General features: G+C 42.9%; 5 protein-coding genes across 5 annotated transcripts; 3 read left to right on the top strand and 2 right to left on the bottom strand.

Moving 5' to 3' along the window:
- Positions 1-388: 388 nt before the first annotated feature.
- Positions 389-4,486, top strand: MELLADRAFT_91665 (uncharacterized protein; the record flags this gene model as incomplete). Its single annotated transcript, XM_007414597.1, has 10 exons — positions 389-1,223; positions 1,333-1,970; positions 2,044-2,376; positions 2,465-2,669; positions 2,737-3,008; positions 3,074-3,106; positions 3,193-3,465; positions 3,532-3,623; positions 3,683-3,911; positions 3,977-4,486. The coding sequence occupies 10 exons, from the start codon at positions 389-391 to the stop codon at positions 4,484-4,486; spliced, it is 3,420 nt and encodes a 1,139-aa protein (XP_007414659.1).
- A 1,100-nt stretch (positions 4,487-5,586) lies between these two features.
- MELLADRAFT_110453 (uncharacterized protein) lies at positions 5,587-9,328 on the bottom strand (the record flags this gene model as incomplete). Its single annotated transcript, XM_007414541.1, has 12 exons — positions 5,587-5,653; positions 5,758-6,103; positions 6,182-6,234; positions 6,313-6,393; positions 6,487-6,729; positions 6,814-7,184; positions 7,258-7,469; positions 7,579-7,655; positions 7,732-7,805; positions 8,173-8,253; positions 9,033-9,093; positions 9,123-9,328. 12 exons carry the CDS (start codon positions 9,326-9,328, stop codon positions 5,587-5,589), a joined length of 1,872 nt encoding a protein of 623 aa, XP_007414603.1.
- Positions 9,329-9,505: 177 nt separating this feature from the next.
- Positions 9,506-10,156, bottom strand: MELLADRAFT_91663 (uncharacterized protein; the record flags this gene model as incomplete). The annotated part of the gene is made up of 1 exon (XM_007414540.1): positions 9,506-10,156. One exon carries the CDS (start codon positions 10,154-10,156, stop codon positions 9,506-9,508), a length of 651 nt encoding a protein of 216 aa, XP_007414602.1.
- A 366-nt stretch (positions 10,157-10,522) lies between these two features.
- Positions 10,523-12,243, top strand: MELLADRAFT_117636 (uncharacterized protein; the record flags this gene model as incomplete). The annotated part of the gene is made up of 7 exons (XM_007414598.1): positions 10,523-10,747; positions 10,830-10,943; positions 11,034-11,113; positions 11,201-11,257; positions 11,336-11,609; positions 11,702-11,870; positions 11,940-12,243. The coding sequence occupies 7 exons, from the start codon at positions 10,523-10,525 to the stop codon at positions 12,011-12,013; spliced, it is 993 nt and encodes a 330-aa protein (XP_007414660.1).
- A 950-nt stretch (positions 12,244-13,193) lies between these two features.
- MELLADRAFT_91661 (uncharacterized protein) lies at positions 13,194-14,680 on the top strand (the record flags this gene model as incomplete). Its single annotated transcript, XM_007414599.1, has 7 exons — positions 13,194-13,397; positions 13,479-13,592; positions 13,679-13,758; positions 13,834-13,890; positions 13,995-14,274; positions 14,360-14,525; positions 14,574-14,680. 7 exons carry the CDS (start codon positions 13,194-13,196, stop codon positions 14,678-14,680), a joined length of 1,008 nt encoding a protein of 335 aa, XP_007414661.1.
- Positions 14,681-15,273: the final 593 nt, after the last annotated feature.

Here is a 15,273-nt window from a genome sequence, read left to right as displayed (position 1 = left end):
ACACAAAAGCTCACCATGAATGATGATACTGCCTGTTTTCAAGGAAACCAAAAATAATGTCTCTACAACTTCCCATACAAAGGTGCTCTCAGCATTGGTCGAATAAATCCTACAAAATTGAAGTTCCTTTCCCTATGGCACTTCAACAGATTTCAATACTTCTTGGGTGGTTGCTTTGTGGCCTGCGTGACGGTGGGCAGAGGATGCAATATATTATGTATTGGCCGGGGTAGCTCTCCGGGTGTACCGCGAGCCGCGTAAACTGTGTTTGTGATCCGTCGGTCTTGGGGAGGTTGTGAGATGTGATGTGAAGTTGATTGAAACTTTAAAGTCCTCGACTGCGAGTCGACTCCTGACATCATTTTCTGCACCACTTCACCTTCACATCATGGATTCTCCCAATCCTTCATTACCTCCCCTATCAAGGCCCAGGCGTAGTAATGTTGCTTCAAATTCTAATATCGTCCGAAGGAGCTTCCATCAATCTCAGAGAGAGGACAATCAAATGCGTCGTATGAGTTCCTGGGCTGTCTTTGGCGCGGTGATGGATCAAGAAGATTTCTGTCGTAGTATGTCAGAAGAGTCTCGGCCACCATCTGCGATGCGAGGTAGGACGTCCACCAGAACACATAGTAATCGCCCATTATCTCAATTTACTTCACCTGGCCACCCAATCCAAGAAGAACCAACCACTTTTCTCAGTTTCGAATATCCGCAATCTGTGCATTCTCGTACAACGGCTTCTTCAATCTCACCAGCCGGACGGCGTCAGACAAGTAGCCTATCTGGGAAGTTATCCAACCTCTGGCTATATCTACTAGCTGTAGCCTCTTCATCGAAGGAACTGCTCCCGACCAGCTTCCGATCAAACTTTCGCAATATCTTGAAGTGCTCGATTGCCTACCTCATTGCTTCGCTCTTCTCGTTTTACGACCCGCTCTCAGATCTTCTAGTCCGTCCGTTTGGTCTCGATGGACCCTTTTCAGGTGCACATGTTGTGGCTACGATTGTCACTCATTACCGACCAGCTGCCACTGTTGGTGCCATGATGCAGGCAAATCATTATGCCCTGTGGGGTCTTATCTGGCTCGCGGTCATGATTGTAGGCTCTACAATGACGGCTGTACTTATTCACAGCCGCATTGTTTCACATGCCATAGTCTTACTTGTCTTTGTGGGCTTTGGATTTGGTACGATGAATTGGGTCAAGCAAAAATCACCAGGTGTCTATTTCTTTGTCTCGACATCGTAAGAAAATAGCCGTCTGTGCTATTCACTCTTGATAGTTCGTTCTAAAAAATGGCTCATCTGCTTTGTGGGGTTTCAATCTAGGATTCGCGTCAACATGCAGCATAATTGGCGTAATTTCCTCGGTCATCATCACTCGTGAAGGATCCATCCATTACGGCTATATCGACTTCGAGAAAAGTTTGATTTATTCGGAGATAATTGTAATTGGAATGTTCATCAGTAATTTAGTGTGTCTTGGCTTTTGGCGAGGAAGCGCGACCACTCGTCTTCAAAAGGATATCGACAAAACTTTGGATTCTTTCTCAACACTCCTCGGAATGCTCACCAAAACCTTCCTATTAGATGAGTCAATATATACCGATCAGGAGTCATTGATGGAATCAATCGACCGACATCACGCATCATTCACTTCACTCAAATCATCACTTGACGCTGCGTCTTACGAATTTTTTGAACCACGCATACAAAAGTCTCAAGCAAGCTATCAAGAGTTGGTTGCTTCGATGAATCGTCTCGCTCAGCATTTGACGGGCTTGAGAAGTGGCTGTGGGCTGCAATACGAACTCATGGAAGCTGCAAGGCATCAGCCACACGCTAATCGTGACACTGATACTCAAAGTCTCTTGTCTAACATCAGCAATCAGGAACCTTTGGGACCCGTCAAGGAAGTATTCACTGCATTTTGTGAGACTGTAGGGCCAAGTCTCAAAACGCTCATGGTGCGTTACACGCTTTTGTCAAACTCGCTTGATACAAAGTTCATAATATTTTGCGATGTCCTGACGCTTTTAGGCCTCCGGTACAGCTTGTTTCCATGAAATCAAAAGCTCTGGACACAAGAAAAAACCTGCACATTCGTCTGCCAACCCCATCGACATCGAACCCGGTGAAAGCATCGACGCATTAATGCATATGCGCTCTCAGTTGCAACAAGTTTTAGAAACATTCCAAGACGTTCATTCGAGTGCCATGAAACGACTATTTGAAAACTTTGCAATGTCTACTCGTGCAAACTCAACAGCCCATCCATATGACCAAAGCGACCCCTTTGCAGACGTAGTTGGAACGCTAGAGCCGAATCGCAACGAAGAGATCTTCCTGATGTATTTCTTTTTGTTCAATATGGTCCGTTCCTAATCTCAATACCTGTCTTGGAAGAGGTTCTGGACATGTAGACATTCATTGGGTTTACCGTGTTCCATCTTTTTTACAGGAAGAGTTCATGAGAGAATTGTGTCATTTACTGGAGATCTTTGCTGACATTCGTGCCGATGAGGAGGCATTGGAATACGAGACGCGTAAATGGTGGCGACAGCTGTACCAACGACTCGACCTGAGCAATTTATTCCGTGTTCAGCCTGGCACCACATCCGAGACTGGACCCAAGCCTCGAGCGCGCCAAATGAGGCCTAAACTTAGTAGGTAGTTTGGAGAAAACCTATGCAACCTGACGACACTGATTTGATCATCTTCCCCTGTGCCTAGCTGCGGTTTTGCCACAGGACCCTAAGAAGTTGCGACCATTCCCCGCGACATATTCAGGCAAACAGGCGGGGGAGCAAAACCGCGCACTTCCTAATTCTTCCTTTGATCGAATCAAGCGGGTCTTATATGACTTTTTCCAGAGTCTCGGCGATCCAGATATGAAAACGGCCATCAAAGTTGGCGGTGGTGCAGCTGTGATGGCTTTCCCGGCATTCTTGGATGTCACCCGACCGCTGTTTCATAAATACCGAGGCCAGTGGGCAATTGTTACTGTATGTATATCTGTAATCTTTTTTGTGTGGCTTGAAACTTATAAGTTGTCTTGATTTGCTGTCAGTATGTGATCGTTATGGCATCCACGTTGGGTCAAGTCAGTTACTCCTAGATCTCAGCGTCTCTTGACATCAAAGGCACTCGGCTGACCGTTTACGAAAACGCATCTTCTCATCCGTACAGACCAATTTTCTCTCCGTCATGAGAGTAGTAGGGACTTTGCTTGGCTCAGGATTCGCTATCTTAGCCTATCACTTGTTTTGGGAGAATCCGGTGGTTCTGCCTATCATTGGCTTCATCTTTTCACTGCCTTGTTACTGGCTGATCGTCACACAGCCGGCATATGCATCCACTGGACGCTTCGTCCTATTATCTTACAACCTTGTTTGCGTGTATTCCTACAACGTTCGCGACGACGATGTTCATATCCTGGTCACTGCCTACCGCAGAGTGGTAGTAAGTCAATCAGAATCCAAACTTGAGTTCAGGAAGCTAAAACATCTTTGAACTATGTACCTGCAGTGTGTATTGGTGGGCGTCGTATTTGGATGGATTGTCAATAATTTTGTCTGGCCTTACAAGGCGCGACGTGAACTTCGCACATGCCTCTCAGAGTTAGTCATCTTCATCTTATTCTCAACTTTCGAAAAATCGTACTGAAGCTCTCTATCAGGTTTTTATTGGAATCTGCGTTTTTGTATTCATTCCTTGTCAAACGATATTCCGAAACTCCCGAACCTTTAGAACCTTTAGAACACTCAGAATCCGAGAGCACTCTTATTGCTTCGAAATCCATCAACGTGGATGAGTGTGCGCCGCTACTTTTGAATGACCCAAAGCAAGGTCATTCAGATCTCCACATCTGCGAATTCTCGAATATGGAGCTATTTCTACAAGTCAAGGTGACCATTCTGATCATTGTCTCCGTTTGCCTGAATAAGATTGTCTAATCCATGGATCCATGCAGCTGAACCGACTTCTTGAATTACTATCCGCTACCAAACACGAGCCACGATTGAAAGGTGCCTTCCCAACCGGCCGCTACCAAGCCATGTTAGCCTCCTGTCAACAACTGCTCGACATGCTCCACTCTATGTGGGCCGTCACCAATCGAGACGCATGGAGAACTTCAGTTAGACCTCGGTTTGTGTTACCAGCTCAAGCAGAACGTCGAACGATGGTCGGGAATGTTCTTTTACTCTTTGGTTTACTTTCTACGGCTATTGAGTTGAAGAGTCCGATGCCACCATTTCTTCCACCTGCAGAACAAGCACGTCAACGACTTTTAAGCCGTGTTCGAGCGATCTCTGATAACGATAATTCTCAACACGATTTCTTGTTCTTTGCATATGCTGTTGCCATGAAAAATGTGATTAGACAATTAGAGAATATTGCAAAAGAAGCACAAGGTCTTTATGGAATTATTGGAGGGGTTCGAAGTATTGAAGAATTCGAAGGTTTCTTTGCTACGCCTTAAAATCTCCTTGACCATTTTTCACTCAATTCCGATGGATATCAGCCAGACAGATGGGTGTTGTTACCCTATGTAATCTATAAATTGTAAAAATATATTAGGACGTTTTTTTTCTTTTTGATATGTATATCAGTAATCTTATCGTTTTGGCAGAGTTTAACGTAATAGCTGATATTCGGTTGCGCAGACAGCTGTGTTTCTTTTTTATCTCTTCAGAAGGATGATCGTGGACGTTTTCAATGTAGCAGTTAATAAGTTGTATTTCTTGAGTCTTAGCAAATCAGTGAGCTGAAAAAATGATACGGAATATATTAACTGGAATGAGTAACTTCTACTTTGTATGGGCTAAATACCTCTTTATACTTGTTGATTTCCCTGTCTAAGAGATAAGTTTTCAGGTCATGAAATCTGGCAGAAGAAGTGAACCCAACCACATGCTTTCGGGGTTTCTTTCAAAGCTGGTTGCGTGGAGTTTTCCTAGCATCTATTTAACAGTGGGGCCAGTGGCCTACATCACCAGATAGATAAAGTCAAGGTATGTGACTTTTGAGAGTACAAACATCCCAATATCTAAATCTGAGGTGAATGAAGCTATGTCCCTGGGAAGATAGAACTCGGAGTTTGTAGGATCATCCAAGTTGTAATTTGTATCACCACCAGATCATAGTCTGACATACCACTCACAGCAAAAGAAAAATCCAGCAAGCTGATTCTGATATACATATTTTGTGCTCAACTAGATACTTTTTTCATCAAAAACATATCATGATAGAAAATGTGACAAAGTAAAAGTTCACCTAAACCTATTTTTACTACTCAGAGTCAAGTAGCTCTGCTTTTAAAATTTTACAATGATCAATAATAAATTAAGATACAAGAAAAGTTGAGAAAGATTTGCTATATGGTTCAACGGAATTGGATTAAACTAGGAAACACCAGTTCTTGAGAAAAACCAACTTGAATTGACAATTCACCTAGATTGATGTGACTTGCGATCCATGGGTTAGTAAAAGTTCTCAGGGTGAGACTTCTGTAGTACCATATCAGGGATACGATCCGCACTCGTTGGGTGAGGGTGAAAATTTTTCTCCTCATGATAATATTCAAGGTAAGAAATCTTGAAGAGTCGCGTTTAACGAAGAGAAAGCTGCTGTATATAAAGTGCAGCACCTGTAAGCGCCATCGTCGTAAGTGGACTGGAAGGCAGGTTCTATCAGCACGTAAGCTTTGAAACAGCGTTGCACTCATAATTATCTTTCGAAGCATATACTCACGTGACAGATGAGAATGACCAAAAAAGCATCCGTGAGATCATCCTATCAAAATCAGCACAGGTCCTTGAACTCATCTGAGCCAAAGTGGTCGCAGGTGGTCCACCGATCACTAATACAGCCGTCATGACAAAGATAGGATCTTTAAATACGAGAATATGACTATAAATAACGAGATATGCAAGGATTGGAATAAAGATGAGAGGTGTGATCAATTGTCTAGAAACCAGAGTTAAGATTATCGTTTTGTTTTCCCCTTGAGTCTGAGAAATTTGAGTTGGACTTTTCGAAATAGGGGTAGCTGATTCTAGATCGATTTCAGATGCCAGAGGTTGATAGAAATATGCCCCTGTAACGGAAGATGCATTTTTTTAGTTGTGAGTGATATGAGGGATCTTGATGATTCATCTTCAAAGCCAAAACTCACCTAGAGCAATCAGAGTCAGAGGAATTGAAACGCTTCCTGCAATATTGAGTAAACTGTGGATTTCAGAAGTGGAGATACAGCCATCGGTCATTTGCTACGTGCCTCATACTGTAAATAGAATGATAACTCACTGACGTAGAGGCGATATTTTCCCCAAAAACTCTTGGACTGGTGGTATGCACGCGACAATGACGGCTGCCGTGGCTGAAATTCTATTGCAAGTCCTTTGACATCAGCTGATCGAAGTTTATTCAGGAGTCTGATTCCTACGCTGGTTCATGTGTAGTTAGAGGTCTTTCACTTACAACGGTGGATTCAAGATGTCCTTCACGCCCTTCGAGACCTGGAGAAAACCCTTACTTATTTTTTGATGGAATGAATCATTTATCGGGACTTCGGATTCGAGATCTTTTGCGATAGGTGGGGTGTCGACCAATGTCTTTTCTGTCAGTGTAGATCCTCTGTTTGGTGATTGGAAACACGCCGGTTCATCTTCAAATCTGGTTCCTTTGTTCAAGTTACACGATTCACAGGAGCAAGTCGAATTACTTCAATGTACAGACATGTTGAGAGGAATCGAGCAATTCTTAGCGAGATAAAATATATTGGCAAAAATGTGACGATAAGCTTACAAATTACAGTTTTCTGAGCCGCGTTCATTTTGAGCCAAAAAAGGTGTCCGTATCGTATCTTCATTCGGAGACCTTATTTCACTAGTGATCAGCGGAGATTGTAGAGCTTGTGATGTGAGTGAGCTTGTGATATCAAGATTTTCATGCAGATACACGGGATTCTGGCCGTCCGAAGAGGGCGTAGTGAGAGTGGGCTTCGATAAACTCGAATTGGACTTGGTTTCGTCGATCTCATGAACATGTTTTGCGTCTGATAGCATCTGTTCCATTTTTTCATTGGCTGATTCAAAAAGTTTGACCCCAAGCGACCACCTCACAAATGATCCCAGAAGTCCGTATACCAACAGATATGAAAGAGCCCTTGCTAATTGCTGAGAAAATATTCGGTGTAAGATCATCGTCAACTAGGTGGATAAAATAGATAAGAAGAACCAGAACGCTCACATCTTCGGCTTTGTCATCCGGGTTTGATTTCAAGATCGGCAGAGACATTGAAAGACTCTGTATCAGAGCCACTGGAATAGTGTTGGTATTCATGAACATTGAACCAGACACAATGATGGCTCTCTGGCTTGTGTTCGCTCTAAAGATACCTGAAAGTATTAAACCGGCGAGAGCAGATAACCCGGTAACAAGAAAGAATCCTACTGGAACAACTGTAACCCAGCGCCAATCAAACCACGGATTGAAAATTGAGCAAACATCAGTCGTTTGAAAATCTATGCAGGATTAGAAAACTGAGAAGAATATCTGGGTGTGACGTACCCCATAAGCTCTTCAATGTATCTGGTGTGAGACTGAAAGCAACTTTTCCAAACAAAAGAGCTGGGGTGAACAAACAGCTTCAAAACCCGCAAGTTTTTCTAATCATTAGTTTCAGTGTGACCTCATAGGTAGGTGATTTTCTCTTTAGCTCACATATTCAGTCTATTAAGCCTTTTTCGACAATCCGCATCTATGAGTCCACGCATTGCAGAGATATAACCAGCAAGCTGAAAAATGTCAAATGATTAGTTGAATGAGTCGAGTAGAATGGTAAGAAGTCTCGTTCGACTGAGTGCCAAGTCTTTTGCGCTTCACGAACTTGCTCACTCTAGAACATGGAGGAAATGCCTTACACAGAGGGCCGCATTCTATCACCGTCAAGACAGATATGAATATAAAACAATTAGAATGCTGCCACCTCATGAGACATGCAGCTGGAAGGGGTTTGCAACTCACCTGACCTATACATCCAACCACGGTGCTATGGGTGGTATTTATGCGAGTTTAAATGTTTATGAGCTGAGTCAGTCTTCATCGTAAAATCTCTGGATCTTTCGAGACTTAAGCAGAAAGAATGACATCCTATTTACTCACATGACAATTGTTAAGATCTCCCCCTTCATCTTTAGAGTGTGCTATCCAATCAGCTTGAACCTCCTGAAATCGCAGCGATTCCTGTGAGCAAACAGTCACAGATGAACTTTGCAAAAGTGAAAGTATTGCGGGATGTAGGGCTCAAGGTATAAGTGGTATCCTATAACACCACAACCGGTCGAAGAAGAACAGGTAAGGCGAGCAAGGCTGAGAAGGATGTTCGAACCGATAGAATGTCACCACCTCTTGAATAGTTTCGCATTCCCAAACACCCAAGGTGTTGGGGTTCGTTATTCATCAGCGATGTACACTCGTTCCATGGTTCTTGATTCAGCAAAATTCACCCACCGTTAAGATTGAAATGAATTCATAGATAAGCCTAATCTGGTGAATCCATTGAAAGGAGATTGGCTATGATCTAGGAGGATGACTTTTATTTACACAGGAGTCTCCTTTGTTTACCCAAAGAGTGAGAGAACCCAATGAGTACCTATCGGAAGCAAGATCGCGTCACGGTAAATCCATCACCTACTCATCTTCTAGAATCAGCCTTCAAGTTTGTCTACCTATATGCACCGGTAATATCCTAATAAACATCACGTACGACTCAGTGTTTGAAAACGTCTCTGTGTGAATATTCCAATTTTTTCTAGTGTCCTATTCCTCGCCAGCGTTAAAATCGTGTATAGAGTTCAGTTTCATAAAAAGCCGTTGGCCGGCTTGAATCGAAGCGGTTTTTGATTGAGAAAGAGGGAGAAAGTAGCGTGATTACAATCAGAACGCAGACCCAAGTGAATCTCATCTCACCAATTTGATTAAAGTTTTCTTGCAACTTCAAAGATTGGTCACGAGCCACTCACCAGCTCAAGTGTTAGCAGTCCGATGGCTGTTGGCTTCCGTGCCGTCATTGCCGAGAAGCGACTTTCATTCATACATAGACTTGTGCTTACCCATCAAAGTTGGCTGCAGTCTGTAGAGAGGGCATAAGTCGCCTCTGGGCGCAAAATATGCTATGAAGGACACAGGCGGAGCCGTCTTCAGAGTTGCACACCCGGTAATATTCTCCTACTACGCGATGGCATGAAAATAGAGACCCAAGCTCCCGCACTAAGTGCACTCCCGGTGGTCCGAACACAATCACAACAATCCGAAGCATGCTCTCACATATTTCATAGGCACACGGCAAAATTTGGCCTCGGGAGTCAGAGACGTGCCACCAGGGCAGTGGTTATTTATGGTCATACTATCTCCTGATTTTGATAGCCCGCAAGGACGAAGAAGCCAAGATGTAAAAGATTCCTCTACGGTTTTTTGGATTACACAGAATGACTGATCACCATAAGCTTCGCCTAGCTCGCTTCTCCTCCCTCCGAGCCAATTTTGACACACTCCATCGTTTCTCCCTTCGTTGATTTCTAAGCTCATTTCGTAAAGCAATCTGAGTTCTAGATTCTTCATCACCAAACCCTAACATTTGAATCGAGATCCGAGAAACACCGAATTTTTTACTCAGTTGTGTTAAAGAATGAGTAGGTCTCAGCAAACGGATTTCTTGAAGAATTTCAGGAGTGAGTGACTCGGGATGTTGAGGAGGAGAGCGAAGAGGTGGTGGAAGGTATGTAGATACCGTTGGTGAGGCGGCAGAAAGGATCGGATGTGATAGCCCGGGTAAATGAGATGATGGTGTAGAGTCAGATGGATTTGGTTCGCCTTCGAGAGACTCGAATGGGTCGCGGGAGAGACTTCCGTAATCCAATGTCTTGAGACTTTTCGGTTCTCTAACCACAAATAAGATGTCGGGATCCTCAGTCAAGGAGAAGACTCGAGCAGTGGGATCGATGTTGATAGGATCGATGATATGAGGGCGCTTTGGATGCCTAAAAGGTGTTGTCTTTCTTTGTTTAGCGGGTTGAAGTGGAAAATGGTGAACTGGCTGAGTTGAAAAGAGTCGAACAAATGGTCGTAGATTGGTAAAGATTGGCATGTTGATGATGTGATATAATGTCTCTGTTAAGTGAAGAACAGTGTCAAGATATGAACTTCAGTTTAAGAATGGATTGACTTCACTCACTGACTAGCTATTCGTGGTTATAAATTTTTTGAGCCTTTGGGTGAACTCTTTTGAATCTGAAGCTCGCAGCTCAATTCAAATTCACTCAGCAATAGATGCTGATAAAACCTCTAAATTTGATAAATCAAAAACCTTAAGGCCTCTTAGGACCTAAGATTTGACAATAAAACCCCCTTTGGTCTGCACTCGGAAGTTTAAACATTTCCATAAGAGCGCGTTAAACTTCAGAGCATTTTTTTGTTTGTTCCTTTGAACTTCATCCCATCCATAAACTTCAAAATGCCTCCTTCGTGCAACCGTCAACGAGATTATGGGTATTGCCATGAGTCCACATCTTCTGAAAATTATCCGTCTACCAGTCGTTCAGATGCGAGGTCTTCCATGTTCCCTGTCCACCCACGATTGGACCCACACCACAACACAACCTTTCCATCATCTCGAAAGGACCCACGGGTGAAGTCACCAGAAAAACGAATGAGTCGATGGCGTGCTACCTGTTCAATCGTCAGCATTCTTATCAAAAATCAAAGCTTGAGGAGACGCGGCTTTCTGATGACCCATCCTTTTTCACTTATGTCTCAAGTAGAAAGTTCAAGAGCGTCTTGCCCGAGTCATGGTCCAAAGGTTCTTCATGGTTGACCGCACTCGTGTGGGTACTGACTTACATGAAGAATTTCAAGTTCTCGGCTCGACAGGAAATGTGAGAGAAGTTCAAAACTTGAATCAAATTCCTTTGACCGACTTTGATAGCCTTGAGCTTTAACAACGCCTTCTATAAATCCTTACATAGATCTACACAGTGGTTGTTAATCAAATGCCTAGTTGTACTTGTCCGGATTGGCTCAAGGGAAATATTTGCAAACATCTCCTGTAAGTTATCACAGTCATTTTTTCTAGACTCATAATGTACTACGACAACCGTTTGATCAGTTGCTTATTTCATGTTCTGATCCACAGATTCGTCTTTATCAAAGTACTTGGAGTTCCAATCTCATCGCAACTGTACTATCAGCCGTAAGTCAATTCCAAAATCTCCAAACACTTGAATCCATATACTAAACTCAACTGCATCATTCACTCGATGGTTTTCAGGGCGCTATTGACGAACGAGCTCGAGGATATATTCTCTGCAGCTCCAGAAGCTCCCAATGACCCAACATCTCAACATTTGAGATCAGTCTATGCTGCTGCGACAGGTAAAGCACCGGTGGATGCTGCTCTAGAAGTTCCATCACGCAGAAAGCCTATTGAAGAAGGAGATGATTGTCCGATTTGTTACGAGGAACTTCCTTGCGACTCGACCAAAGACATAGTTTTCTGTGAGGATGGTTGTGGGAAAGGTTTGCACGCAGAGTGTCACCAACAGGTCTGTTCATAACTTTTTTTTTGGCATCAAGATACTATCACCTTCCGTTGTGCTAGACAATAATTTATAACATGGCCTTTTTCTATCATCAGTACGCCAATAATCTAAAGGGACAACGTAAGCCGGTGATTTGCGTCTACTGTCGAGCAGATTGGAAGGCGCCAGAGTCCAATGCTGTTGCAGGTACCAAAATCACAGAGGATGGCTACCTCAATATGGCAGCTGCAGCAGGAATTCCTGAAGCGGCTCCTTATGTCTCTCGTAAGTTTTTGTTCCTACCATCTTTTGAATCACTATGAATTAACTTCAAACATTATGGTTGATACACAGCCTCCGATTATTATTGGATGTATCCTGAATTGGGATTAGATCCTCCTCGCCGTGGACGGTCTTATTACCATTGATGATGACTTGATCATTATGACTTTGATTTTTTGTGTGACTTTCTTGAATAGATGTATTTTGTGGTCATGTACAACCTTATCAGCTAGCTTTATGCTCTTTGATTGGGTGGTGAATGATGTTTGTTTGATTTTACCCTTTTGTTGAAAAGCGGATAAGTGTACTCCGCTTCTCATGTGGAATTGTGGACTGTTTGCTAATTCTTCCTAATGAGAAAGCCATCCTTGCCTGCAGACCTTCAGTTCGATTCCTGCGGGCTTGAAAACCTCGCAGAGATTTTTGTAGACAGTTGATGCCAGCATACATGTTGAGCTCGCGCTCATCTCACAGCACTCTATCTCTTGACTTTCTCGGGGCTTCATCTGGCAAACTCAAGAGAAGATTTTGACGCCGCTATTTTTTTTCACTTTTTGTAACTTTAGTTCCCCAACATGAAACTGACCGTTATAGAAAGATAAGGTGTCATAGTCCAGACCTTTGCTCGGTCATTGACTTTCCTTCATTGATCGGCATGTTTGATCAAGCAACAAAGCTTTTTTGCAAGAAAGAAAACAAAAGCACTCATAAATGAAATTGATCTTGAACGACTTAGAAGAAAAGGCCAAACAAAAGAGGGTTTGCAAAAACCCAGCTTGTAACCCATTTTCCTGCTTAGGAATCAGATGAAGACCGGAAATTCTATGAGACGTTGATTGGTCTTTATAGGCAAACAGTTTCTTGACAGCTCATCAGTGAAGTCAAACATGCGGAAAAGTAGAGTGGAAAACAAAATCTAAATCGAATCTCATGCACTCCAATTGATTGAAGTCAAGCTGGATTCCGTCTTTGGATAATTTACATCAAAATCTCTTTCCCTTTTTGATTGTTACGATCACTTTGACCAATACCGAGATAGAAGGTCATCAATAAGACATAGAGGTATTTTAGGCAACCAGATTTGGTCGCTTTTTGCGGCTCTGAGGAAGCTTTTATGAGCACACATGCCAAATTAATCATTCTTACCACCGTGGCCCTAGCTGCCAATCCTCCTGGCCGTGTTGCAAAAAACTATATAACCATTATGGATTTTGCTGGCTGCCCAGACTCTGAAAAAGTCTATTCGACTCGACCTCAAATAGCACCTGCAGAGCAATCCCACCACATCTCCAACAATTGAAGTTCACCACATTCACAACTCTCATAATGGCTCCTGACCGCTCAGCAAGAGGGAATCATCAAGAGTCCACACCTTACTCAACTCATTCGCCTACCAGTTCATCAAATTCGTCTCGCCGGTATCCCATCCATGAGCGATACGATCCTCACCCCGGCATAATCTTTTTAAAACCTCCGAGCAAACGTGGAGACGAGAAACGACTGGGTTCGTGGCGCTCTTCCAGTTCAATCGTGAGCAAGCTCATCAACCCAATAAACTTACTCAGAAGCGGCATCTGATGTCTAACCTCTTTTGACATATATCCAAAATAGAAAGTCCAAGAGCGTATTTGGCGAGCGATATATCAAGATATGTATATCCTTGACCACGCTACTGTGGTCAGTGCCTCGCATAAGGAATTTGCAGTATCCGGTACTACCTACTACGTGAGAGACGTTCAAGCTTAGACATTATCCCTTTCCCCCAGTTTGATAATGTTGGATGTTGACAGAACCTCATAAATTAACAATAGGTTTTTAAAGTTATCATAAATCAATTACCCAGTTGCACCTGTCCGGATTGGCGCAAAGGATATATCTGCAAGCATATCTTGTAGGCTATTCACAGGCAAAATCTTATCCAACTTATATATGGTCAATTTTGCTGACTACATGTTTTGATACACAGATTTGTGTTCATCAAAGTGCTTAAAGTACCACTAGTATCACCGTGGTTCTACCAGAAGTAAGTCAAATATACCTAGAATCCTCACGGCCTCATTCACTTGATCAAAATGTAGCTGGTATACATTTTAAACCCATTTTTTCGTTGCTTTTGATCATTTTCAGGGCTCTCTTGACTAAAGAGGTTGAAAGAATCTTCTCTAAAGCTCCAGAAATCAAATATCCTGTTGATCCAATAGCTCGGCGTTTGTGGAACGCCTATGCTGCCAAGAAGCGCGAGTCTCAGACCAATGATTCCGAAGAGGTCCCATCACAACGAAGGCCCATTGAAGAAGGAGATGAATGTCCTATCTGCTATGAAAATCTACCGTGCAACTCGACCCAAGGTCTGGTCTTTTGTGTCAAAGGTTGTGGGAAGGGATTGCATGAACATTGTGTTCAAGACGTTTGTTCAAACCTTCCTTCTTTCATCTAACAACCATCTTCTTTATTGAGCTAGTAATTTATTGACAATCCGTTCTTATTCTTAGTATGTCAAAACTCTCAGAAATGACGGCAAGAAGGTCATCTGCGTTTACTGTCGAGCAGATTGGAAGATGCCAGGATCCGAGTTGGATGGGAGTTACAAGGGCGGCTACGTCAACCTTGGAAGAGCTGCAGGGCTCGGTTACGTCTACCCACATCGCTATGCTCCTCGTAAGTTTTTGTTTTTATCATATACTGGGTCAGACCAAGCCAGCTCAGAACAATTTCTTGACATACAGCGTAATCTTGCGTGGACACCTATGGATTGTATCATGGATGCACTACCTCTTCCTTTTGCCATATGCCTGCATTATATGTTCATTTGATCATCATGGCCTTGAGCGTTGGTGTAGGGTTCCTCGTCAATTCAGATTGATCTTGTTTTCTTTTTCTCTCTATTCTTTTTTCCATCTTTATCTTACTTGCAGGCCCGACAAAAACGAAGATATTAAATCATCATATATTCTACACACTTCAAAACTGTCGAAGATGAAAATCATCTGTCATTCTTGGGTATCCACGTAAGGTGGTAAATGTGAAATATGAAAGAATCCATAAACTTGTCCGTGTCCACACTTCATTGTCTTGCTTCCCGTGTTCTCTAGTGGTATGGAGCTCCAAAATTCTACAGTAGGACCATGTTGAATTTATAGAGGCCCATGACCTGTGATATGATGTAGGTCAAGGGTTTACCAGTATTTACACAGGTGATTTGACTGAGATTACTTTGCCTGGAGATGGCGCAAGGCATATCCTAGGCTCATGGTGTATCGCGAGATTGGGTCCCTATAAAAAACCCATTTCCTCTCCATTCATGCTTTGAGTCAAATGATACAAACAATAAATCCTGAATCGAGTGTCTCTTGGAATGCACTTCAATCAAATAAAATCCGGTGAAAATTTCATATTGGAACACTTT

This window comes from Melampsora larici-populina (genome assembly GCF_000204055.1).
Source record: "Melampsora larici-populina 98AG31 unplaced genomic scaffold MELLAscaffold_44, whole genome shotgun sequence".
Classification (NCBI taxonomy): domain Eukaryota; kingdom Fungi; phylum Basidiomycota; class Pucciniomycetes; order Pucciniales; family Melampsoraceae; genus Melampsora; species Melampsora laricis-populina.
The sequence above is the reverse complement of the archived record's forward strand: the minus strand, read 5'-3'. Positions and strand labels throughout refer to the sequence as shown.